At 42.2% G+C, this 26972-nt stretch overlaps 3 protein-coding genes across 3 annotated transcripts in view; all 3 read right to left on the bottom strand.

Annotated features, from left to right (window-relative positions):
• LOC311143633 (dnaJ homolog subfamily B member 6-like) overlaps positions 1 to 6409 on the bottom strand; it is a 37929-nt gene extending 31520 nt beyond the window's left edge. Inside the window, exons 1-4 of the mRNA XM_084179500.1 lie at positions 6081 to 6409; positions 3462 to 3556; positions 288 to 397; positions 132 to 188 (exon numbers count right to left, since the gene is read on the bottom strand). Coding sequence (XP_084035626.1) covers positions 132 to 188; positions 288 to 397; positions 3462 to 3526 — 232 coding nt within the window. The 5' untranslated portion in view covers positions 3527 to 3556; positions 6081 to 6409. The remainder of the gene's footprint in view (positions 1 to 131; positions 189 to 287; positions 398 to 3461; positions 3557 to 6080) is intronic.
• A 2486-nt stretch (positions 6410 to 8895) lies between these two features.
• LOC311143762 (tubulin alpha chain-like) lies at positions 8896 to 12689 on the bottom strand. The gene is made up of 4 exons (XM_084179640.1): positions 12614 to 12689; positions 10708 to 10930; positions 10344 to 10492; positions 8896 to 10035 (listed from the first exon to the last, which is right to left on the bottom strand). The coding sequence occupies exons 1-4, from the start codon at positions 12614 to 12616 to the stop codon at positions 9058 to 9060; spliced, it is 1353 nt and encodes a 450-aa protein (XP_084035766.1). The 5' UTR covers positions 12617 to 12689; the 3' UTR covers positions 8896 to 9057.
• An 8952-nt stretch (positions 12690 to 21641) lies between these two features.
• Positions 21642 to 25209, bottom strand: LOC311143970 (tubulin alpha chain). Its single transcript, XM_084179878.1, has 4 exons — positions 25127 to 25209; positions 23281 to 23503; positions 23030 to 23178; positions 21642 to 22798 (listed from the first exon to the last, which is right to left on the bottom strand). Exons 1-4 carry the CDS (start codon positions 25127 to 25129, stop codon positions 21821 to 21823), a joined length of 1353 nt encoding a protein of 450 aa, XP_084036004.1. The 5' UTR covers positions 25130 to 25209; the 3' UTR covers positions 21642 to 21820.
• Positions 25210 to 26972: the final 1763 nt, after the last annotated feature.

Genomic DNA, 26972 nt, shown 5'->3' on the forward strand with positions numbered 1-26972 from the left:
TCCAACAGACGCTGTGTGATTGGATACTTCCAAGCTTGTGACCCGACCCTAAGGTGTATCCCATAAGTGATCCATCGAAACGAGTGCTAGAAATAGAACCACAAGAGATAAAACAGAGAGATTCCTTCCACCTGCGTTGTTGGGAATTCTGTCTTCGCCATAGGTATCATAAGCCTCTCGCTTTCTTCCTGTAAAGACAAGGAGACATTATCTGACTGTTACTAAACACCAAGTCCACAGAAGAGTAGAGCAAGGGGTAATAATTAACAGGTTGTGGTATCTCTTACGGTCTGACAGAACTTCGTAGGCCTCGGCCAGCTCCTTAAACTTCCCCTCTGCCTCCTCCTTGTTGTCTGGGTTCTTGTCCGGATGCCATCGCAGAGCCTGTTTCCTGTACCTTCACGCACAAACACGGTGACATATTCAATACCACAGTAACTATTTTCAATAGCTAATGTAGGCCTATAATAGGGACCTCCTAAAATGTATCGTTACAGCAGCATCTTACTTTGAGAACCAACGTTTTGACAACAAAACTATTCCCTTTTGGAGGGGGGACAGCAAACACAGGAAAGACTTAAAAGACTAAAGAAGACTATAAGAAACATACGCAGAAGACTGACAGGACACAACATCCGATGCAGGAGACAAAATCTGAGCGTTGAGCTTAAAGAAAGAGAGGATCGTTGGTAACTCAATGCCCCTCCAGGAGAGAGAGAGAGAGAGGGCCGGATGGGGATTAATCATCCTTATCGAAACGGCGCTGAGTCATGAAACGCAGTCTGCGTCCCAAATGGCACCCTATTCCCTACATAGTGCACTTCCCTGTCTGGCTTTGGTCAAAAAGTAGTGCACTATGTAGGGAATAGGGCATACTTTGGGACTCAAGCCTGAGTCATTCATGTTTAAAAAGGCTTGTGTGTCTGTCCAGTAACTCTATCAGTCTGTGTGGTTCAGCTATCAATAGCTACTGTAGGGGTGTAGAGTAAACCACACCATACTATTTAGCCTGTAGCTAGGGGTGTAGAGAGAAACCACACCATACTATTTAGCCTGTAGCTAGAGGTGTAGAGAAACCACACCATACTATTTAGCCTGTAGCTAGAGGTGTAGAGGTAAACCACACCATACTATTTAGCCTGTAGCTAGAGGTGTAGAGAGAAACCACACCATACTATTTAGCCTGTAGCTAGAGGTGTAGAGTAAACCACACCATACTGTTTAGCCTGTAGCTAGGGGTGTAGAGTAAACCACACCATACTGTTTAGCCTGTAGCTAGAGGTGTAGAGAGAAACCACACCATACTATTTAGCCTGTAGCTAGAGGTGTAGAGAGAAACCACACCATACTATTTAGCCTGTAGCTAGAGGTGTAGACATAAACCACACCATACTATTTAGCCTGTAGCTAGAGGTGTAGAGAGAAACCACACCATACTATTTAGCCTGTAGCTAGAGGTGTAGAGAAACCACACCATACTATTTAGCCTGTAGCTAGAGGTGTAGAGATAAACCACACCATACTATTTAGCCTGTAGCTAGAGGTGTAGAGAAACCACACCATACTATTTAGCCTGTAGCTAGAGGTGTAGACATAAACCACACCATCCTATTTAGCCTGTAGCTAGAGGTGTAGAGATAAACCACACCATACTATTTAGCCTGTAGCTAGAGGTGTAGAGAAACCACACCATACTATTTAGCCTGTAGCTAGAGGTGTAGAGAAACCACACCATACTATTTAGCCTGTAGCTAGAGGTGTAGAGATAAACCACACCATACTATTTAGCCTGTAGCTAGAGGTGTAGAGAAACCACACCATACTATTTAGCCTGTAGCTAGAGGTGTAGAGAAACCACACCATACTATTTAGCCTGTAGCTAGAGGTGTAGAGATAAACCACACCATACTATTTAGCCTGTAGCTAGAGGTGTAGAGAAACCACACCATACTATTTAGCCTGTAGCTAGAGGTGTAGAGAAACCACACCATACTATTTAGCCTGTAGCTAGAGGTGTAGAGAAACCACACCATACTATTTAGCCTGTAGCTAGAGGTGTAGAGAAACCACACCATACTATTTAGCCTGTAGCTAGAGGTGTAGACATAAACCACACCATCCTATTTAGCCTGTAGCTAGAGGTGTAGAGAGAAACCAAATCAGTCTACTACAGTGCCTTGCAAAAGTATTCACCCCCCTTGACGTTTTTCCTATTTTGTTGCATTACAACCTGTAATTTTAAATGGATTTTTATTTATTATATTATATTTATTTTATTTTTATTTGGATTTCATGTAATGGACATACACAAAATAGTCCAAATTGGTGAAGTGAAATGAAAAGATGAACTTGTTTCAGAAAATTCTAAAAAATAAATAACGGAAATGTAGCGCGTGCATATGTATTCACCCCCTTTGCTATGAAGCCCCTAAATAAGATCTGGTGCAACCAGTTACCTTCAGAAGTCACATAATTAGTTAAATAAAGTCCACCTGTGTGCAATCTAAGTGTCACATGATCTGTCACATGATCTCAGTATGTAACCTGCTCTGAAAGGCCGCAGAGCCTGCAACACCACTAAGCAAGGGGCACCACCAAGCAAGCGGCACCATGAAGACCAAGGAGCTCTCCAAACAGGTCAGGGACAAAGTTGTGGAGAAGTACAGATCAGGGTTGGGTTATAAAACAATATCAGAAACTTTTGAACATCCCACGGAGCACTATTAAATCCATTATTAAACAATGGAAAGAATATGAAACCACAACAAACCTGCCAAGAGAGGGCCGCCCACCAAACCTCACGGACCAGGCAAGGAGGGCATTAATCAGAGAGGTAACAAAGACACCAAAGATAACCCTAAAGGAGCTGCAAAGCGCCACAGCGGAGATTGGAGTATCTGTCCATAGGACCACTTTAAGCCGTACACTCCACAGAGCTGGGCTTTACGGAAGAGTGGCCAGAAAAAAAAGCCATTGCTAAAGAAGAAAATAAGCAAACACGTTTTGGTGTTCGCCAAAAGGCATGTGGGAGACTCCCCAAACACATGGAAGAAGATACTCTGGGCTAGGGGTGTTACTAGCTAGGGGTGTTACTAGCTAGGGGTGTTACTAGCTAGGGGTGTAGTGATAAGCCACACCAGTCTACTATTTAGCCTATAGGCCTGTTTTATAGTCAGTACATATAATTAAGATGAGCCATGCAGGCCTAGTATAAATACACTGTCTAGGACGTTAATGTTTTGACCCCTAGATGTTTTGTACAACACCCCAAAGCAGCTCGTCTGCTCAATGTCTAAAATGTATGTTTTTTTAAAAACTGTATAGCTTTGTGTTTTATACTGTTCATGTGTCTGAAACTTTGCGTGCCGCTATTTGGGTCAGGTCTATCTTGTAAAATAGATGTTTAATCTCAATAAGACTAACCTATGTAAAATAAAATATAGTATGAATCCTGTACTTACGCCTTCTTGATGTCCTCCGGAGAGGCGTTTCGTGACACTCCCAGAATGTCATAATAATCCACCATGGCTTCTTCACTCACCCCCAACTGCAACTGCTGACAACAACAACACAACCTCGTCAAGAGTAGAATACACTCGGGTAGTTTCTCGAAAGACATCTGTGGTAATGTGAATGAATCTGTCGAGGCCCTTTATTGTCACTGTAATGTCCCCTCTGACCTCATATTATCTTGTTGTGGCAGATGAATAGCCTGCAAAGGGCGGCAGGTAGCTTAGTGGTTAAGAGCGTTGCGCCAGTAACCGGAAAGGTCGCTGGTTCTAATCCCCGAGCCGACTAGGTGGAAAAATCTGTCGATGTGCCCTTGAGCAAGGCACTTAACCCTAATTGCTCATGTAAGTCGCTCTGGATAAGAGCGTCTGCTAAAATGACTAAAATGTAAATGTTGTTAAAGGCACAATCTTTAAGATTCCCTGCTGTTCAGTTATCATGTAAACACTAATTGATTCTTGAAGAGTAGCTTGTAATTCCTTTAGTACAACTATAATAACATCATCTGTAGGTTTTATTACTCCATGGTTCATTTGTTATCATTCTAGTCTTTGTAAACAAACAATGTGTACCTTTTTTAAAATATGTTACATATCCCCAGTCCTCATCCTTCTGTTTAGCCTACCAAAAAACAGTGTTATGGTCACACTGTTGAAATTACAAATTGGGCCTTTTAACAGGTGGGCTATTTGACTTGTGAGCTCATTGATGATAATAATGATTCATGAAATGATATGATATCCTTGATTCATTCTCCCATTCAGAATGGAGCGTTATCTAGCCTGTATCAATCTATCCAGCACCAGCAGAATAAACAGCTGACCGTGGGAATTATACGGTAAACTAATGACTTGTTACCGTCCACGGGTATTGAATTGGATCTTTTTTAGTTCCTTCTTTACTGTGTGTGTCCCATTTCATCTTATCTCGTGACATACTTAATAGCCTAAGATAAGATATACAGTGAGGGAAAAACATTATTTGATCCCCTGCTGATTTTGTACGTTTGCCCACTGACAGAGACATGATCTGTCAGTGGGCAACTCAACTCGACGTGTTTGGAGGAGGAGGAATGCTGCCTATGACCCCGAAAACACCATCCCCACCGTCAAACATGGTGGTGGAAACATTATGCTTTGGGGGTGTTTTTCTGCTAAGGGGACAGGACAACTTCATCACATCAAAGGGACGATGGACGGGGCCATGTACCGTCAAATCTTGGGTGAGAACCTCCTTCCCTCAGCCAGGGCATTGAAAATGGGTCGTGGATGGGTATTCCAGCATGACAATGACCCAAAACACACGACCAAGGCAACAAAGGAGTGGCTCAAGAAGAAGCACATTAAGGTCCTGGAGTGCCTAGCCAGCCTCCAGACCTTAATCCCATAGAAAATCTGTGGAGGGAGCTGAAGGTTCGAGTTGCCAAACGTCAGCCTCGAAACCTTAATGACTTGGAGAAGATCTGCAAAGAGGAGTGGGACAAAATCCCTCCTGAGATGTGTGCAAACCTGGTGGCCAACTACAAGAAACGTCTGACCTCTGTGATTGCCAACATGGGTTTTGCCACCAAGTACTAAGTCATGTTTTGCAGAGGGGTCAAATACTGTTTTCCCTCATTAAAATGCAAATCAATTTATAACATTTTTGACATGCTTCTTTCTGGATTTTTTTGTTGTTATTCTGTCTCTCACTGTTCAAATAAACCTACCATTAAAATTATAGACTGATCATGTCTTTGTCAGTGGGCAAACGTACAAAATCAGCAGGGGATCAAATACTTTTTTTCCCTCACTGTAATAGGATAACTTGTTAAAGGAACAATCTGTGAGAATTATTGCTGTTCAATGGTATTTTCGTTTCACCCATTTGATTCTTGATTTTTTTTAATGCCTTATGAACTTAGTGGGCTGCAATCTAGGTGTATTACTGTATTAATACACTGTTAGTGGGCTGCAATCTAGTTGTATTCCTGTATTAATACACTGTTTATGGTTTGCCTTCAACAGGTGGGATATGACTCATGAGCTCATGAAGCGACAATGACTAATGATATCATTCAGAATGGAGCGTTTTGTAGAATGTATCAATCTTTCCAGCACCAACAGAATAAATCGCAGACAGTCGGGCCTGTAAATAAACTAATGACAGTGACCATCCACGGGTATTTCCCCCTGAGGTTGGCAAATGCGCCTCGAGTTCTCTAGAAGCCAGACACAATATTATGTGGTTATTTCCAGCTCCTCCCGAGAGAGACCTGACATTTGACAGCTGCCACCAACACACACACACATCCACACATGCGTCGGCCCGCCGGAGCTAACGTGTGAGATTGAAATGATATGCTACATTTGAACATTGGAATGTTTCAGACTAGACAAATGTTTCAATTTTATGACGTGGACACATTGTAACTAAATATTGCCTAATATGTTAAACGTGTAGGGTACCGAACATTGGAATGGCGATGTATAGCGTAGGGAACTGGTAGGCTATATAACTTGACGGGAAGTCCACACGCAAAAAACAGGGCTACGCATGAATGGATAATGAATATGGATAGACTACTGTACCTTTTTAGGAGTACCAGCAAATTATTTTGGTGTCTCAATCTCTCTTCTTAAAATTGAAATTAGTTATTATGCACAGCTTCGTGACAGGCGAACAGAGGGGGGTCCAGCGGTCCACGGAAGAATATACAGTAATTTCAGAATCTCTAAAGGCTACTATCGTGAAACGATAGTATGAAAAAAATGTATGCACTCACTAACTGTAAGTCGCTCTGGATAAGAGCGTCTGCTAAAATGACTAAAATAAATAAATAAATAGAAGTCCACGGTATGAGTTGGCCGTATTCCTCGGTGGCCTGCCCCGCAACATAACGCCGCAGTCCCGTTATCTCTCCCCCTCACCCTTCTCTCCGTCTATCTCCACATGACGACGTCACAGTCAGCTGAGGCAGAGAGAAATAGAACGTCTAGAACATACCAGTGTTTTGGAACTTCAGTCGCCCCGCCCCGTCTGCTACTTGCGTCCTGATAAATGTAGTCATACAAATTACTTTGACGATAGCAAGTCCTACTCAAATATAGGCATTCAGGCAACTTTAACCCAACTCAAGGGAACATAACTGAACGTGATCCCATGGACCAGAGTGAACTGAATTAGACACACTACCAAACAATTTATTTGACAGCTATATATACCTCCATGATGTATTATACAAACACGTTTTGTGTAATGATTTACGGAAGCATAGAGCTGTCAAAATAATTCCTAAATGTTCTTGATTTAGCGGTAAGGATAACAGTAAACAACAAACAGTTCCACAGCCATTAAACACAGCCTGTTGATAATAGAATCACTCACATTCATTCAGTGGTCACTGATGTCATCTAGTGGCCGGATGAAGAAATGTCAGAAGGACAGCCTATGGTCTCGGCCTACTCACTTGGAACTGTAATAAGGCCCATCTTATGAGAACACTTGTGGAAATATGCAGAGCAGCATCAAAACATAGCTGGCCATGTATAAACACTGTAAGTAGCCAACAAGTAGTCTCCCGAGTGGTGCAGTGGTCTAAGGCACTGCATCCCAGTGCTAACTGTGCCACTAGAGATCCTGGTTCGAATCCAGCCTCTGTCGCAGCCGGCCGCGACCGGGAGACTCATGGGCAGCGCACAATTGGCCTAGCGTTGTCCAGGGTAGGGGAGGGAATGGCCGGCAGGGATGTAGTTCAGTTGATAGAGCATGGCGTTTGCAACGCCAGGGTTGTGGGTTCAATTCCCACGGGGGACCAGTATGAAAAAATATATATATATGTATTCACTAACTGTAAGTTGCTCTGGATAAGAGCGTCTGCTAAATGACTAAAATGTAATGTAAACATAGTGGGCCTTTTTAAGACTCCTTAAATGAAACATCTGTGTCACTTTTCCATCTGAATAATTGTGTGGACATCAGTGAGTTCATAGTTTTACTAACATCTCTGGGAGTGACTTATAATGTATACCTTCCAGGCCTTTACTATTCCAGCAGTCGTGAAGCCTGTTCTAGTATAGCGGTCATGAAGCCTGTTCTAGTCTAGCGGTCGTGAAGCCTGTTCTAGTCTAGCAGCTGTGAAGCCTGTTCTAGTCTAGCAGTCATGAAGCCTGTTCTAGTCTAGCAGTCATGAAGCCTGTTCTAGTCTAGCAGTCGTGAAGCCTGTTCTAGTCTAGCAGTCGTGAAGCCTGTTCTAGTCTAGCAGTCGTGAAGCCTGTTCTAGTCTAGCAGTCGTGAAGCCTGTTCTAGTCTAGCAGCTGTGAAGCCTGTTCTAGTCTAGCAGTCATGAAGCCTGTTCTAGTCTAGCAGCTGTGAAGCCTGTTCTAGTCTAGCAGTCGTGAAGCCTGTTCTAGTCTAGCAGTCGTGAAGCCTGTTCTAGTCTAGCAGCTGTGAAGCCTGTTCTAGTCTAGCAGTCATGAAGCCTGTTCTAGTCTAGCAGCTGTGAAGCCTGTTCTAGTCTAGCAGTCATGAAGCCTGTTCTAGTCTAGCAGTCATGAAGCCTGTTCTAGTCTAACAGTCATGAAGCCTGTTCTAGTCTAGCAGTCATGAAGCCTGTTCTTGTCTAGCAGTCATGAAGCCTGTTCTTGTCTAGCAGTCATGAAGCCTGTTCTAGTCTAGCAGTCATGAAGCCTGTTCTTGTCTAGCAGTCATGAAGCCTGTTCTAGTCTAGCAGTCATGAAGCCTGTTCTAGTCTAGCAGTCATGAAGCCTGTTCTAGTCTAGCAGTCGTGAAGCCTGTTCTAGTCTAACAGTCATGAAGCCTGTTCTAGTCTAGCAGTCATGAAGCCTGTTCTTGTCTAGCAGTCATGAAGCCTGTTCTTGTCTAGCAGTCATGAAGCCTGTTCTAGTCTAGCAGTCATGAAGCCTGTTCTTGTCTAGCAGTCATGAAGCCTGTTCTAGTCTAGCGGTCATGAAGCCTGTTCTAGTCTAGCAGTCATGAAGCCTGTTCTTGTCTAGCAGTCATGAAGCCTGTTCTTGTCTAGCAGTCATGAAGCCTGTTCTAGTCTAGCAGTCATGAAGCCTGTTCTTGTCTAGCAGTCATGAAGCCTGTTCTTGTCTAGCAGTCATGAAGCCTGTTCTTGTCTAGCAGTCATGAAGCCTGTTCTAGTCTAGCAGTCATGAAGCCTGTTCTAGTCTAGCAGTCATGAAGCCTGTTCTAGTCTAGCAGTCATGAAGCCTGTTCTAGTCTAGCAGTCATGAAGCCTGTTCTAGTCTAGCAACCACAGCCATAAAACAATCTTCTTTGAAGCTGCAGCCTGAACTTATCAAAACTTGAGTTTTTACGAGCTGCTTATTTGAAAGTCAATCATGATCATCTTTGAGACAAAAAATAACATTTACAGTTGAGTTGGTTTATGACGCGTTTATTGAAAACCCAGACAGAACATGACTAGATGTAGCAGAGACTGTTAACACCGCAGTGGGGAATGTGTTGCTGTCGTGTTAAGTGTAGGCCTCCAACAGTCAGTGTTGGAATGTAAGGTGGCTAACACCTAGTTTGTTTAACCCTTCAATATTCCTCTCCCTCCTCATCCTCTTCTCCCACGCTGTCAGTGCCCACCTCTTCATAATCCTTCTCCAGGGCTGCCATGTCTTCTCTGGCCTCAGAGAACTCTCCCTCCTCCATGCCCTCACCAACGTACCAGTGCACAAAGGCCCGCTTGGCGTACATCAGGTCAAACTTGTGGTCCAGACGGGCCCAGGCCTCAGCAATGGCTGTGGTGTTGCTCAGCATGCACACAGCCCTCTGGACCTTGGCCAAGTCTCCCCCAGGAACCGCCGTAGGGGGCTGGTAGTTGATACCCACCTTGAAGCCAGTGGGACACCAGTCCACAAACTGGATGGTACGTTTGGTCTTGATGGCAGCAATGGCAGAATTGACATCTTTGGGAACAACGTCACCACGGTAAAGGAGACAGCAGGCCATGTATTTGCCGTGACGAGGGTCACACTTCACCATCTGATTGGCTGGCTCGAAGCAGGCGTTGGTGATGTCAGCGACTGACAGCTGCTCGTGATAGGCCTTCTCAGCGGAGATGACTGGGGCATAGGTGGCCAGAGGGAAGTGGATACGGGGGTAGGGCACCAAGTTGGTCTGGAACTCTGTTAGATCAACATTCAGGGCTCCATCGAATCGCAGGGAGGCAGTGATGGAGGAGACGATCTGGCCAATGAGCCTGTTGAGGTTGGTGTATGAGGGACGCTCAATGTCGAGGTTCCTGCGGCAGATGTCATAGATGGCCTCATTGTCCACCATGAAGGCACAGTCAGAGTGCTCCAGGGTGGTGTGGGTGGTCAGGATGGAGTTGTATGGCTCCACCACAGCTGTGGACACCTGGGGAGCTGGGTAAACGGCGAACTCAAGCTTAGACTTCTTTCCGTAGTCGACAGACAGACGTTCCATCAGCAGGGAGGTGAAACCAGAGCCAGTGCCTCCTCCGAAGCTGTGGAAGATGAGGAATCCCTGGAGCCCAGTGCACTGGTCAGCCTGAATGGAGAAATGGTACAATAACATTATTAGATATGATATTACGCTAGTAAGAATACAATGGAGAACCTGTTTGCATTTTCTACCTAGAACCATAAAAGGGTCCTTCGGTTTGTCCCTGTAAAATAACCCTTAATGGTTCCACGTAGAACCTTATTACCCTACAAATAACCTTTTTAGAACCCTTTCGTTCTGAAGAACCTTCTTGAATAAAAAGTGTTCTATCTACAACCCATCTAGAACCCTTTCCGTTTAGCAGAACCCTAGTTAGAGCACTATGTCATCAAGAGTGTAGAAAGATGACTCACCAGTTTGCGTGTCCTGTCCAGAACCAGGTCAATGATCTCCTTGCCGATGGTGTAGTGACCGCGGGCGTAGTTGTTGGCAGCATCTTCCTTACCCGTAATGAGCTGCTCGGGATGGAACAGCTGGCGATAGGTACCTGTCCTAACCTCATCTGAAAGACAAAGGTAGATTCCGAATGTCCGAATATTGCGAATATGAGAATATTCAAGTATCGGGTATTTGGAATATTCAGAAGTCAGAATATCTGAATGTTTGGAATATCAGAATATTCAGAATATCTTCCGACAGAATATGAAAACCCGCATTCAAAGATGGGCTTCCTCTAGGATGGATTTCCTCTAGGATTTCAGAGGAGTCTCATCTTACCGATGACAGTGGGCTCCAGATCAACGAAGATGGCACGTGGGACATGCTTTCCGGCTCCGGTCTCACTGAAGAAGGTGTTGAAGGAGTCGTCTCCACCTCCACACGTCTTGTCGCTGGGCATCTGTCCGTCCGGCTGGATCCCATGCTCCAAGCAGTACAGCTCCCAACAGGCGTTGCCCATCTGGACTCCGGCTTGGCCCACATGCATAGAAATACACTCACGCTGAAAAAGAGAAGGTACAAGAGATCAACGACATGGAAACTTGAATCAAATCAGGTGTATACACATTTAAGACGGTGAAGTGTTGGAAGGAGTGGATTGATAAAATAATGGTTGAAAGACATTTCAGACCGTCTCAATTGTATTGTTTCTCTGCAGAAACAATCATCAATATATTACTGTAAGATCCATATGGTAAGTGAAAGTAAAAAATAAAAAATAAAATAAAATAAATACAGGAGGGATATGGTCACCCATTTAGCGAAATTGCATTCAAGCAAAGTCATTGGCTACATATATATATATATATATATATATGTGTGTGTGTATGTACAGTGTGTATGTGTGTATATATATATATATATATATATATTTACGAGAAAAAAAACATATTGGGGATTGGAAGTGATGCAGACAATTACAATTACATTGACAATCTATCTGCAATATTAAAGCTGATCTACCCCCTAATTTAAAAAAATAAAAAATAATAGTAATTGGCTACACTAGGCTGTCCCGGTTGTATTCGGCTAAGAAGTGTGACCACAATCTTGAGTGTATGACACTAATAGAGATCAATAGTAATGGTGTCTTTTTGTAGGCATTAACAGAGGCTAACTCTCCCATGGCTCATTGGCCAAAGCCTATGGGGAAATTAATCTTTATTTACATTTTTATATAAAATGCTGAAAATAAGGTCTGTGGTAAACACAGGCTTAGGAGATCTTATACGTTTTGTTCTATGAGATCTTCATCAGCTAAGGTCACTTTTTGAAGCATTTATGTAATCAAAACAAGCACATAAAGGCTTTATAATTCGTGAAGGTCATGTGAACTGACTGATATTATCCCATAGACCAAAGCGTATAAGATCTCCTAAGCCTGTGTTAACCTCAGACCTTACTTTCGGCGTATATCCCAAAACCCTATTCTTTCCCCATTAATTTCCCCCATAGGAATGTCCAACGTAATTTTTCAAATCCTCTGCCATTTGACAAGAGATCGTTTTTTTTTATGACCCTGTATCTTTAAGAGCAGAGGACCAGAGAGGAAAAGGTGTGCCTTGTTCCTGTGAGCCACCCCTCCTCCTCTCTCTCCTCTTTTTTCCCTCCCTCCTTTTCTCTCTCCTCCCTCCTCTCCTCCCTCCCTCCTCTCCTCCTTCCTCTCCTCCCTCCCTCCTCTCCTCCTTCCTCTCCTCCCTCCCTCCCTCCGGTCCAGCTGCACACCCATTGCAGTGTAACAGCAAGAGATATCTCTCACAAGACCCTAACAGAGAAAATGGCTCCCATCCCAGATCACTCCTCCCTGTTCTCCTTTGTACTCAATCATTCCATCCTCCTCTCACAATTGCCGGAATCTCGTAAAAACATCAATTTTTTCACAGAAAATGCATGTTTCTATTCGGAAGCTATTTGAGGTTTTCTATCTAAACAGTGGATAGTCTATGAACAAGTAGAACAATGACTCAGTACATAGAATTTTTTTAAAAATATAATATATTTTTTTAACCTAAATTACAATAAATCACATTTATCCCTTATCAGTAGTATACATAATATCTGAAATCTACATATAAAAAAGAGGAAGGGCAGAGAATCACATGATCTTTATGTAACAGAATAACCACCATCATCCATATGCTTTCCCTCCAGACAGAAAGAATCTACATCAGCTGTCAGCACTCACCATTTTGTCTGGTTTTCTTTTCCTTCACAGGCTGACGTCGAGGATTCAGAGGAGAAGGCAGAACTGGAGGAGAAAGGAAGAGGTGGGGTTTTTATATGGCGGGAAGCAGTCAGTCAGGCAGGAAGCTACAGCAGAGTCTGGTTGGCGGGAGAGACTGTTGGTATGAAAAGAACAAGGAAGTCCCTCCTCCTTCACACAGACAGAGGCTGACTGGGCGGACTCTCTCTATGCAGTGAAGAATTATGGGTATTGAGCTGTGAGAAAGCCAGCTTCCTGGCAGGGAAGACTAATGTGTGTTGAACTGTGAGATCGCACTGAGCTTCCTGGACTGAGTTAGTTGCATAGAAAGCATACAAATATGTAGTAAAAAAAAAAAATATATATATATATATATTTGTATATAGTATGTGTGTGGATGTTTTCACACCACTCAAATCCTTTATTGTAATTTGACACTGTGGCAAATGTTTTAGGGAAGGTACTGCACAGGGTGTGGTCTGTGAAGCTTTTGACACGCGTGTCAAACACAGTTCACTGTTTGATTGACTGATTCAACACCCAAAATACAGTTAAACACGTTAAACTGAATAGTTCTCTTTTTTTTCTTTTTTTTTTTAAAGAACAAAAAAAGTAAATGAATTATTTATTTATATAAACTGTATAACAGACAGGGTATTATAACAAGAAGACGCTGTTGGCTTCCACATTGTAAATAATAACCAAATGAGTTAACCCTCAAATGGTAATAGTCAGGGATAGGTTTAATTTATTTTGACGGATAACAATTTGCCTATTGTTCTGACGTAGCTGAGTCTGTGGTAGAACAGGGAGTGATAATGACAACGCTAGTCACTAATACTCCCTGCTCTACCTCTCTCATGGAGTCAGAGAAAGCTGGACGGTATGGCGAGGCTAAACAACGCTAGTCGCTAATCTATGAACGTAGAACAAAGGGGGAGGGCTGTGCCTCTTCATAAACAACAACTGGTGCGCTGCTTCCAGTGTGAAGGACATCTCAAGCTTTTGCTCACTTGATATAGAATACGTCATTGGTAAGCTGCAGATCTTTCTATTGAACAAGAGAGTTCTCATCCCTAATTATCTCAGCTGTGTCCATCCCACTTCAAGCAAACACCACTTTGACGCCATAAACAAACAAGAAACCGTTCACGCAGAGGCAACGTTTCTTGTGGGCGGAGACTTTAAAGCGGGGAGACTTAAAAACCGTTCTTGAAAAATAGCTCAAAGAAACTGGGTAGGATTGGTGGGAGGCAGCACCTTTTGACCTTTTATTTAGAACAGGTTTGTTGGTAATTTATAAACTTCAGATTATGATATGATAGATGATTGGATGTAAGGTTGGATGGTTGAATGGATGTAAGGATGGATGGATGTAGGATGTAGATGATGGATGTAGGATATAGCTGATGGATGTAGGATGTAGATGATGGATGTAGGATGTAGATGATGGATGTAGCTGATGGATGTAGGGATGTAGCTGATGGATGTAGGATGTAAATGATGGATGTAGATGATGGATGTAGGGATGTAGCTGATGGATGTAGGATGTAGATGATGGATGTAGGATGTAGATGATGGATGTAGATGATGGATGTAGGATGTAGATGATGGATGTAGGATGTAGATGATGGATGTAGATGTAGATGATGGATGTAGATGATGGATGTAGGATGTAGCTGATGGATGTAGGGATGTAGCTGATGGATGTAGGGATGTAAATGATGGATGTAGTTGATGGATGTAGGGATGTAGATGATGGATGTAGTTGATGGATGTAGGGATGTAGATGATGGATGTAGGGATGTAGATGATGGATGTAGTTGATGGATGTAGGGATGTAGATGATGGATGTAGGGATGTAGATGATGGATGTAGTTGATGGATGTAGGGATGTAAATGATGGATGTAGATGATGGATGTAGATGATTGATGTAGTTGATGGATATAGGGATGTAAATGATGGATGTAGCTGATGGATGTAGGGATGTAAATGATGGATGTAGGAATGTAGATGATGGATGTAGAGATGTAAATGATTGATGTAGGATGTAGAGATGTAGATGATGGATGTAGATGATTGATGTAGGATGTAGCTGATTGATGTAGGATGTAGATGATTGATGTAGGATGTAGATGATTGATGTAGGATGTAGATGATTGATGTAGGATGTATATGATGGATGTAGAGATGTAGATGATTGATGTAGAATGTAGAGATGTCGCTGATGGATGTAGGATGTAGATGATGGATGTAGAGATGTAGCTGATGGATGTAGCACGTCTCCTGCGCCACAAGGGGAGCTAAAACTCTAGACTATTTTTATTCTACCCACAGAAACGCATAAAAGGCCATCCCACGTCCTCCCTTGGGTGAATCAGACCACGACTCTATCATCCTGCTTTCTGTTTACAAACAAAAGCTCAAACAGGAAGTACAAGTGACGCGCTCAATAAGGAAGTGTAAGGGGGCAATTACTTTTTCACACAGGGGCATTAGGTGTTGCATAACTTTGTTGAATGAAATAAGTATGTAATTGTTGTGTTATTTGTTCACTCAGGTTCCCTTTATCTAATATTAGGTTTTGGTTGAAGATCTCATAACATTCAGTATCGAAAATATGCAAAAGTGGAGAAATTTAGAAAGGGGGCAAATACTTTTCCACGGCACTGTAGATAACATCAATATAGTTTGATCTTGGATAGAAAAGGATTTTGCTCAGGGCTGAGAATGTTCTAAGAGTCCCGAATAAAGATTGTCGTAATGAGGTGCCAGTGTTGTCTGAGATGTGACTGACATACGTACAGTTGATTACTATAGCGCCCCCCCTTGGGCCAATCAGTGTACTTTTGTAAATGCCGTATTACATTTACGTCATTTTAGCAGACGCTCTTATCCAGAGCGACTTACAGGAGCAATTAGGGTTAAGTGCCTTGCTCAAGGGCACATCGACAGATTTTTCACCTAGTCGGCTCGGGGATTAGAACCAGCGACCTTTCCGGTTACTGGCACAACGCTCTTAACCACTGCGCTACCTGCCGCCCCAGGTATCACTATGGCAAGACGCATCATTCACCGAAGTTTCGTCAGAATCGGGCCCAGTGCTGTCTGAGATATCGCTTGTGACTAACGGACGAACAAACATAACATACGAACGAACGTACAGACGGAGACAGATCCACAATTATTGTACCTCAACTCAATCTCACCATGTATTAGTCTCTCCGTGCCGATGTTCAGGGTTCGGTGTGAAGGTAAAGTGTGTGTGAGAGAGACCTGACGTAGCTTTCTGAAATGGCCCCCTCTTCCCTTTATAGGGGGCAGGTGACAGCAGGTTACAGTGATTTGTGTCTGAAATGGCCCCCTCTTCCCTTTATAGGATTTGCTATATAGTGACTAGTTTAGAGAACACAGGAGAATGAGTTGGGTTCAGGAGGATGAGTTGGGTTCAGGAGAATGAGTTGGGTTCAGGAGGATGAGTTGGGTTCAGGAGGATGAGTTGGGTTCAGGAGGATGAGTTGGGTTCAGGAGAATGAGTTGGGTTCAGGAGGATGAGTTGGGTTCAGGAGGATGAGTTGGGTTCAGGAGAATGAGTTGGGTTCAGGAGGATGAGTTGGGTTCAGGAGGATGAGTTGGGTTCAGGAGAATGAGTTGGGTTCAGGAGGATGAGTTGGGTTCAGGAGGATGAGTTGGGTTCAGGAGGATGAGTTGGGTTCAGGAGGATGTGTGTGTGGAATAACCTTGCTTCTTTAAATACTCTGCAGACACTCAGTGACCACTCCTTCAGCCTGCAGATAAATATTTAGAAATGCTTTTTCTTTCATTTTCATTTTGATACACTGCAGTATGTGTTGAAAACAGGCATTATTGTCAGTGTGCATTTTGCTACATAGTGGTTTATTTCACGGTGCTTGAGTTCAAAGGGATGTCAGTGGATTTGTGCACTTCATATGAAAACCAACTCCCAATTTGGCTGGCTGTAATCAACAGAATCAGAATAAAGTATACAGTATCAAATAGCTACGGTGAGCTATGTCCTAGCAGCTCAGTGAGTTACAGGCCTTCTAGCAGCTCATATCTTATCATATCTTAACATATCTTATCATATTTTATATCTTAACATAACTTATCAAATCTTAACATATCAAATGGTGGTTAAGCGCTGTAAGTAAGCATTTCACTGTAATGTCTGCACCTGTTGTATTCGGCGCATGTGGCCAATACAATTTGATTTGATTTGATATAATAATACATCATCCGCATAACAGGTATTTATATAGTAGTGGTTATAATGGTACCTCATCAGCATAACAGGTATTTATATAGTAGTGGTTATAATGGTACCTCATCAGCATAGCAGGTATTTATATAGTAGTGGTTATAATGGTACCTCATCAGCATAGCAGGTATTTATATAGTGGTGGTTATAATGGTACCTCATCAGCATAGCAGGTATTTATATAGTAGTGGTTATAATGGTACCTCATCAGTATAACAGGTATTTATATAGTAGTGGTTATAATGTTACCTCATCAGCATAGCAGGTATTTATATAGTAGTGGTTATAATGTTACCTCATCAGCATAACAGGTATTTATATAGTAGTGGTTATAATGGTACCTCATCAGCTTAGCAGGTATTTATATAGTGGTGGTTATAATGTTACCTCATCAGCATAACAGATATTTATATAGTAGTGGTTATAATGTTACCTCATCAGCATAACAGGTATTTATATAGTGGTTATAATGGTACCGCATCAGCATAGCAGGTATTTATATAGTAGTGGTTATAATGGTACCTCATCAGCATAACAGGTATTTATATAGTAGTGGTCATAATGTTACCTCATCAGCATAACAGGTATTTATATAGTGGTTATAATGGTACCTCATCAGCATAACAAGTATTTATATAGTAGTGGTTATAATGGTACCTCATCAGCATAGCAGGTATTTATATAGTAGTGGTTATAATGGTACCTCATCAGCATAGCAGGTATTTATATAGTAGTGGTTATAATGGTACCTCATCAGCATAACAGGTATTTATATAGTAGTGGTTATAATGTTACCTCATCAGCATAACAGGTATTTATATAGTAGTGGTTATAATGGTACCTCATCAGCATAGCAGGTATTTATATAGTGGTGGTTATAATGTTACCTCATCAGCATAACAGGTATTTATATAGTAGTGGTTATAATGTTACCTCATCAGCATAACAGGTATTTATATAGTGGTTATAATGGTACCTCATCAGCATAGCAGGTATTTATATAGTAGTGGTTATAATGGTACCTCATCAGCATAACAGGTATTTATATAGTAGTGGTCATAATGTTACCTCATCAGCATAACAGGTATTTATATAGTGGTTATAATGGTACCTCATCAGCATAACAAGTATTTATATAGTAGTGGTTATAATGGTACCTCATCAGCATAGCAGGTATTTATATAGTGGTTATAATGTTACCTCATCAGCATAGCAGGTATTTATATAGTAGTGGTTATAATGGTACCTCATCAGCATAGCAGGTATTTATATAGTAGTGGTTATAATGGTACCTCATCAGCATAACAGGTATTTATATAGTAGTGGTTATAATGTTACCTCATCAGCATAACAGGTATTTATATAGTAGTGGTTATAATGGTACCTCATCAGCATAACAGGTATTTATATAGTGGTTATAATGTTACCTCATCAGCATAACAGGTATTTATATGGTAGTGTTAATAACATTACCTCATCAGCATAGCAGGTATTTTTATGGTAGTGTTAATAACATTACCTCATCAGGATAGTGTCACGTCTCTTCTCCTCTTTACGATTAGCAAGTGTGCGGAATGTCAATCACCTATTAAATCCGTAACATTTAAAGTAACATTTAAAGAATCCCCATCAAAATCAGTCTTTTTGGATGGGCTGCGTCACAATCCAGCCTAGCATCTGCGGTGAAATGTGGCCGAGCTACGGCGGTGTTCGTCAGACCATGAGACAATCTCAAAAATCAGTCTTCTCATGAAAACATCTGTAGCGTCCGGTACAACTTGGCCTACAAACTACGACCGGGTCTATGGAAAGGGCAAACTCTCACGAACACGATGGTGTTCGCCGTTTTTCTCTACAACGACGGGACTCGTCTGAAGGGTAACCCATACAAACGAATAGAAGTATGGAGGTAGTTTTGTGGCAACAAAAATAAGGGGTTAAATATGTGTCCAAAAAAACTTTTAATATTTCCTGATCTTTTTTATATCTCCTAGATACAGGACAGATACTTCAAAACCTTATTACTTATGATTAATTTTCTGACTGTCTTTCTTTGCTATTTGTGAATGTTTTATTCAATGCGTCTCTATGGGTTTTAGTATTAAAGGCCAAATTCAATATTTTATCAAATCTTTTATTTTTATTTATTTTTTGATAACTAAAGGGGGCCTAAAATTCAAAATCAAATAGCTAAATGATCCATGGCATAACCTGTCATCGGCAACTGAATCTGAGGAGCATTCCTCTGAGACGAGACCTACCCCAAACTATTCAATAAAATGCCATATTGCCTGTACTCCATTGTGTTCGTATTATTATTATTATTGTTTAACTCTGCATCGTTGGGAAGGGTTCGTAAGCAAGCATGACTCGTGCTTCTACATCTGCATTACTTGCTGTTTGGGGTTTTATGCTGGGTTTTCCGTATAGCACTTTGTGACATCTGCTGATGTAAAAAGGGCTTTATAAATACATTTGATTGATTGATTTCACGGTAAAGTCTACACCCGTTGTATTCGACGCATGTGACAAATAAAATTAGATTAGATTTTGTTGTTGTTTGAATCCCAGATTGTCCCTTTAAACCTGGTGTCATACCATTTCAGATAACATGGTGCAACTTTTATTATGCGTTCCCAAATTATTCCAGTTACAGCAAAACTTACTACGATCTCATTTATACAGGACTCAATTATTTTTGTACGTTTTTTCCCCCTTGTTCCATCTATCTCCCCCCCTATCTCTGATCGCAGGTAATGAGTGTTCCATCTCTCTCCTCCCCTATCTCTGATCACAGGTAATGAGTGTTCCATCTATCTCCTCCCCTATCTCTGATCACAGGTAATGAGTGTTCCATCTATCTCCTCCCCTATCTCTGATCACAGGTAATGAGTGTTCCATCTCCCCCCCCCCCTATCTCTGATCACAGGTAATGAGTGTTCCATCTCCCCCCCCCCCCATCTCTGATCACAGGTAATGAGTGTTCCATCTATCTCCTGCCCTATCTCTGATCACAGGTAATGAATGTTCCATCTATCTCCCCCCCCCCTATCTCTGATCACAGGTAATGAGTGTTCCATCCCCCCCCCCCCTCTCTGATCACAGGTAATGAGTGTTCCATCTATCTCCTCCCCTATCTCTGATCACAGGTAATGAATGTTCCATCTATCCCCCCCCCCCATCTCTGATCACAGGTAATGAGTGTTCCATCTATCTCCTCCCCTATCTCTGATCACAGGTAATGAGTGTTCCATCTATCTCCTCCCCTATCTCTGATCACAGGTAATGAGTGTTCCATCTATCTCCTCCCCTATCTCTGATCACAGGTAATGAGTGTTCCATCTCTGTCCTCCCCTATCTCTGATCTCAGGTAATGAGTGTTCCACCCCCCCCCCCCCCCCCCCCCTCTCTGATCGCAGGTAATGAGTGTTCCATCTATCTCCTCCCCTATCTCTGATCACAGGTAATGAATGTTCCATCTATCTCCCCCCCCTATCTCTGATCACAGGTATCTACGGTCCAGGCAACGGCACCAAGTGAGAACCACAATACGGCTGCTTGCAAGATATTCATTTGTATTTCCCGATGTGTATGCATCTGAAAGAGTCTCTAAATTATAGTATGAAAATGTATTTTGTGAGACATTTACAGAAAATAATAAATATAGCAAATTATAAATGGTTGCACCTCATGACTTTTTCCACAGGACTAAACATGGGAATCTTGTATAGAAATTAAATTGAACACATTTAGTGTATTTTTTTACACTCTTGAAAACCTTTTGTCAATTGCCCATATTAGAATGTAACCATTTAATAGAAATCAAAAGACTTATAAGCTCTTAAGGACCACCATTCGCAGAGTGGCGCCATTTAACATAAAAGATCTTAGCGATCAAATTTAGAGTAAATGTTATCAGTGAATGTAATGGATTAAAGGCCTATTATTAGTATTAGTATATTATTAGTATGAAAAATGTATGCACTCACTAACTGTAAGTCGCTCTGGATAAGAGCGTCTGCTAAATTACTAAAAATGTTGTTTTTTAAATACAGATGGATGTTAGTTAAACCAGTGATTCTCAACTAGTTTTCCCTCAGGGGCGACCCAATATTTAAATTCACCAAAATGCAATCTGGTAAACTATTTTTAATGCTGTATTGATAATAAATGTAGCAATTATATGACAAGGGAACAAAATTCAGATTATTTCCAAGTAGAGATCTCTAATGGTGCCGGTCCTTAAGTTTTCCACATTCCGCACCACGAGTTACTGTGCCACCTACTGTTACAGCTGAGAATAGCAACAACATGTCACGGTGCTGCGTATGTGATGTTTGCTAGGGTGGAAATGGTTGGAGAAAATAGCCCAGTCACGTCAGTGAGTATAGGCAAATAATAGGAGTATTTCAAACCAAGTTTTCTGCTGGAGAGGCTCCCACCCAAGGGAGATCCATCTCAATCAAGTTGTAATCAGCATTCATGTACAAGTTCAGCAGAAATATATGTTGGGTTGAATCACTACCAAAAATCAATAGATTCCCCCCCCCCCAAAAAAAAATTATTGATAGTTGAATGATTCACTCCTAGGCTACAAATGCAGTGATTTTTACCTGTGCCACTTCAGTAGGCTACAACAGTATTTGCGCAGCTTAATAAAAATCGACGGCCGTAGGAGGGGGCCTTTGCGAGAAGTCCAACAGATATCAAAAAAACAAACTCATTTGACATTCTATTTTTCGTCTAGACAAGAGACGTGGCGTTTATTGAGAATACAGACAGAACATGACTAGATGTAGCAGAGACTGTTAACACCGCAGTGGGGAATGTGTTGCTGTCGTGTTAAGTGTAGGCCTCCAACAGTCAGGGTTGGAATGTAGGGTGGCTAACACCTAGTTTGTTTAACCCTTTAATATTCCTCTCCCTCCTCATCCTCTTCTCCCACGCTGTCAGTGCCCACCTCTTCATAATCCTTCTCCAGGGCTGCCATGTCTTCTCTGGCCTCAGAGAACTCTCCCTCCTCCATGCCCTCACCAACGTACCAGTGCACAAAGGCCCGCTTGGCGTACATCAGGTCAAACTTGTGGTCCAGACGGGCCCAGGCCTCAGCAATGGCTGTGGTGTTGCTCAGCATGCACACAGCCCTCTGGACCTTGGCCAGGTCTCCTCCAGGAACCACCGTAGGGGGCTGGTAGTTGATCCCCACCTTGAAGCCAGTGGGACACCAGTCCACAAACTGGATACTCCTCTTGGTCTTGATGGCAGCGATGGCAGAGTTGACATCTTTGGGAACAACGTCACCACGGTAAAGGAGACAGCAGGCCATGTATTTGCCGTGACGAGGGTCACACTTCACCATCTGATTGGCTGGCTCGAAGCAGGCGTTGGTGATGTCAGCGACTGACAGCTGCTCGTGATAGGCCTTCTCAGCGGAGATGACTGGGGCATAGGTGGCCAGAGGGAAGTGGATACGGGGGTAGGGCACCAAGTTGGTCTGGAACTCTGTCAGATCAACATTCAGGGCTCCATCGAATCGCAGGGAGGCAGTGATGGAGGAGACGATCTGGCCAATGAGCCTGTTGAGGTTGGTGTATGAGGGACGCTCAATGTCGAGGTTCCTGCGGCAGATGTCATAGATGGCCTCATTGTCCACCATGAAGGCACAGTCAGAGTGCTCCAGGGTGGTGTGGGTGGTCAGGATGGAGTTATATGGCTCCACCACTGCTGTGGACACCTGGGGAGCTGGGTAAACGGCAAACTCAAGCTTAGACTTCTTTCCGTAGTCGACAGACAGACGTTCCATCAGCAGGGAGGTGAAACCAGAGCCAGTGCCTCCTCCGAAGCTGTGGAAGATGAGGAATCCCTGGAGCCCAGTGCACTGGTCAGCCTGAATGGAGAAATGGTACAATAACATTATTAGATATGATGTTACGCTAGTAAGAATACAATGGAGAACCTGTTTGCATGTTCTACCTAGAACCATAAAAGGGTTCTTCGACTTGTCCCTGTAAAATAACCCTTTATGTTCCTGGTCAAACCTTTTGACCCACAAAAAAAAAAAACATAGAACAATCTTGTTGAATGAAAAAGGTTCCCTGTAGAACCCTAGTTGACTCACCAGTTTGCGTGTCCTGTCTAGCACGATGTCAATGATCTCCTTGCCGATGGTGTAGTGACCGCGGGCGTAGTTGTTGGCAGCATCTTCCTTACCCGTAATGAGCTGCTCGGGATGGAACAGCTGGCGATAGATACCGGTCCTCACCTCATCTGAAAGACAAAGGTAGATTGAGAATATCCTAATATTTGGAATATCTTGTGACAGAATATCAAATCAACTCATTCAACGATTTCAGAGGAGTCTCATCTTACCGATGACAGTGGGCTCCAGATCAACGAAGATGGCACGTGGGACATGCTTTCCGGCTCCGGTCTCACTGAAGAAGGTGTTGAAGGAGTCGTCTCCACCTCCACGGGTCTTGTCGCTGGGCATCTGTCCGTCCGGCTGGATCCCATGTTCCAGGCAGTACAGCTCCCAACAGGCGTTGCCCATCTGGACTCCGGCTTGGCCCACATGCATAGAAATACACTCACGCTGAAAAAGAGAAGGTACAAGAGATCAACGACATGGAAACTTGAATCAAATAATTCCTTTGCAAATGTTTAGGGTTTTTGGATAAACACCGAAAATAAGTTTTTGTGGTAAACACAGGCTTAGGAAGATCTTATACGTTTTGTTATATGAGATAATCTTCATCAGCTAAATTAACTTTGTGAATTTTGAAGCATTTACAGTTGGTAATAATAATTTTAAAAAAGCACATAAAGGCTTCATAATTCATAAAGGTTGTGTTAACTGACTTACCTCAGAACCGAACGTATCAGATCTCCTAAACCTGTGTTAACCTCTGACCTTATTTTTGGTGTCTATTCCAAAACCCTATTCTTCCCCCATTTACTTTCTCCTTGGGGATGGATGGCTGAACAAACCTGAGGTATCTCATTGACGTTTTTTTAGGACTACAAGCTGGCCACCCATTTAGCAAAGGGACATTTCAACAAATGTCATTGGCCGTGTTCAAGAGGATAAAAAAAAAAAATGCAATGTATCATGGGTAAATTAAGACTGACTGATCTACAAATAATAATTAGTCATTATTTATGACGAAAGGTAACTTGTAGATCAGGCAGTCGCCTGCAGTTGTTTTGATGCTCTCGAAAGCGACCATTGGCTAGGTTATTCTGCTTGGCCACCATCTTGGGTTTATGACACTTGGGTAAATCATCTCGCAAATCCTCTGCCATTTGACAAGAGATCGTTTTTTTATGACCCTGTATCTTTAAGAGCAGAGGACCAGAGAGGAAAAGGTGTGCCTTGTTCCTGTGAGCCACCCCTCCTCCTCTCTCCTGTTTTTCCCCCTCCCTCCTTTTCGCTCTTCTGTCTCCTCTCCTCCCTCCCTCTGGTCCAAGCTGCGCACCAACTGCAGTGTAAAACAGCGATAGATTTCTCTCACACAGAAAATGGCTACAATCCCAAACTGCTTCTCCTCGTTTTAAGCTTCATGCCATCCTCCTCTTTGAAGAGCCGAAATCTCATAAAAAATAAAGTACATTTTTTCTAATATAATAACAAAAATCTGCAATTCATGTTTTTGTCCTGTATCTAAGAGGTGTTTTATTTAAACAGTGGATAGTCTATCAACAAGTAGAACAATGACTCAGAGAGTTGAACACTGAAATCTGACCCACATTGGATGTACGGCTGTAGATTCTGTCACAAAAATAAAAATAAAATAATTTAACCTAAATTATTCTAAATCACATTTACCCTTAATCTGTTGTATACATAGCACACTAAAATCGACATGAAGAAGAGGCAATGCAGACAATCCGCTGATAACGTGATAGTTAAGGGCGGGAATCAACGCAACTGCGCATTAGATGACATTCTCAGGATGGGTGAGTTTAGTATGTTGATATGTGTTTCTTACTGCATTCGGTTTTACTAAATAGTACGTTTTAAATACTATTTACAACGATTAGTACTAAGTGACGTTTTTTAATTAGTAGGCAAAACAGATTTCAGACATGGTCTTTATATAACAGAATCCATCGTCCACATGCTTTTCAGCCTTATCTAATATAATCCTGTCATTTTCGTTTGAATACCACGTGAAATAAATACATAAATGATTTTATAATCTGCGTCAGCACTCACCATTTTGTCTGGTTTTCTTTTCCTTCACAGGCTGACGTCTAGGATTCAGAGGAGAAGGCAGAACTGGAGGAGAAAGGAAGAGGTGGGGGTTTTATATGGCGGGAAGCAGCCAGTCAGGCAGGAAGCAGACAGCCAGACAGGAAGCTACAGCAGGCTGGTAGGCGGGAGACACTGTTGGTGGGTCGTTAGCTTAGAGATAAATAGTAATGGCGTCTTTTTGTAGGCACTAACTCCGCCATGGTTCGTTGAACATAGCCTATGGAGAAAATGAATAGCGTTTTTGTAGGGTTTTCGGATAAACGCCGAAAATGTGTTATGTGGTAAACACAGGCTTAGGAGTTCTTATACGTTTTGTTATATGAGATAATCTTCATCAGCTAACGTAACTTTTTGTGCATTTCGAAGCATTTATGTAATAATAAAAAAGCATAAATCACATAAAGGCTTTATAATTCATATAAAGGCTTTATAATTCATGAAGGTCATGTGAACTGACTGATATTATCTCATAGACCAAAGCGTATCAGATCTCCTAAGCCTGTGTTAACCTCAGACCTTATTTTCGGCGTATATCCCAAAACCCTATTCTTTCCCAATTCATTTTTCCCATAGGAATGGCTGAACAAATTAAAATGGCATTTAGGAAAAAAATGACAGTATTTTGACTTTTTCATATTGAACCCCGTGGGAAATGAACCCACAACCTTGGTGACCAACTGAGCCACATGGGTACATCGTCCTGGTCTAAATCAACTAATATGCCAGCTTAATGACTTTAAAAAAGATTGACCATTATGATAACATTGTGCCACCAGTAGGAGTGGCAACAGCAATTAGACATTTTAGTTTTTTGAGGATTTTGTTAAATGGAGGCTACAGATGCTCAATTCTAAGGAATTTATCCCTTTAAAAAGTATTTATTAAAGTGATATGATCAGCAGCCCAAAAATCTGAGGGGGCACAAAGTACATGAAGATGGATGGGTATTGGTCCGGAGGGGGGTTAGGCCCCCCGTTCCTAAATTGGAAAATTTAGCATTTTTCAAACACCAAAATTTAGAGCCATAAGCTTAATTCTATGTAAAATACAGTATATGTCTATTTTTCTGCCTATCTAAGCATACATCTAGAGCTGTCTGTATCCTCCTGCCTGGTGGTTCTTTGTTTAAAGAAACTAAATATGCTTCTCTGCATCTCTGCTCAAATCTGGGTAAAAGATTGAAAGAAATTTGAGTCTTATTCAGTACATTTAGTTATTGCTTGCTTTTTTAAAGTCTACCAACCTAGCCAACAGATATGCCAGCTGAAATAGTTAGACAAGCTAGCTACTCTAAAGTGATTGATAGCCTGATATATACACTGCTCAAAAAAATTAAGGGAACACTAAAATAACACATCCCAGATCTGAATGAATGAAATAATCTTATTAAAAAAAAATGTCTTTACATAGTTGAATGTGCTGACAACAAAATCACACAAAAATTATCAATGGAAATCAAATTTATCAACCCATGGAGGTCTGGATTTGGAGTCACCCTCAAAATTAAAGTGGAAATCCACACTACAGGCTGATCCAACTTTGATGTAATGTCCTTAAAACAAGTCAAAATGAGGCTCCGTAGTGTGTGTGGCCTCCACGTGCCTGTATGACCTCCCTACAACGCCTGGGCATGCTCCTGATGAGGTGGCGGATGGTCTCCTGAGGGATCTCCTCCCAGACCTGGACTAAAGCATCCGCCAACTCCTGGACAGTCTGTGGTGCAACATGGCGTTGGTGGATGGAGCGAGACATGATGTCCCAGATGTGCTCAATTGGATTCAGGTCTGGGGAAAGGGCGGGCCAGTCC

The sequence above is a fragment of the Coregonus lavaretus genome (assembly GCF_964263955.1).
Source record: "Coregonus lavaretus genome assembly, chromosome: 16".
In the NCBI taxonomy this organism is placed as follows: domain Eukaryota; kingdom Metazoa; phylum Chordata; class Actinopteri; order Salmoniformes; family Salmonidae; genus Coregonus; species Coregonus lavaretus.

Excerpts from the sequence above, each read along its gene's own strand:
- LOC311143762 (XM_084179640.1), bottom strand. Across the intron at positions 10,493-10,707 it reads TCTGGAGCCCACTGTCATCG|ATGAGGTTAGGACAGGTACC; the intron begins GTAAGATGAGAC and ends TTTGTCTTTCAG. Across the intron at positions 10,036-10,343 it reads TGGACAGGACACGCAAACTG|GCTGACCAGTGCACTGGGCT; the intron begins GTGAGTCATCTT and ends TTCTCCATTCAG.
- LOC311143970 (XM_084179878.1), bottom strand. Across the intron at positions 23,179-23,280 it reads TCTGGAGCCCACTGTCATCG|ATGAGGTGAGGACCGGTATC; the intron begins GTAAGATGAGAC and ends TTTGTCTTTCAG. Across the intron at positions 22,799-23,029 it reads TAGACAGGACACGCAAACTG|GCTGACCAGTGCACTGGGCT; the intron begins GTGAGTCAACTA and ends TTCTCCATTCAG.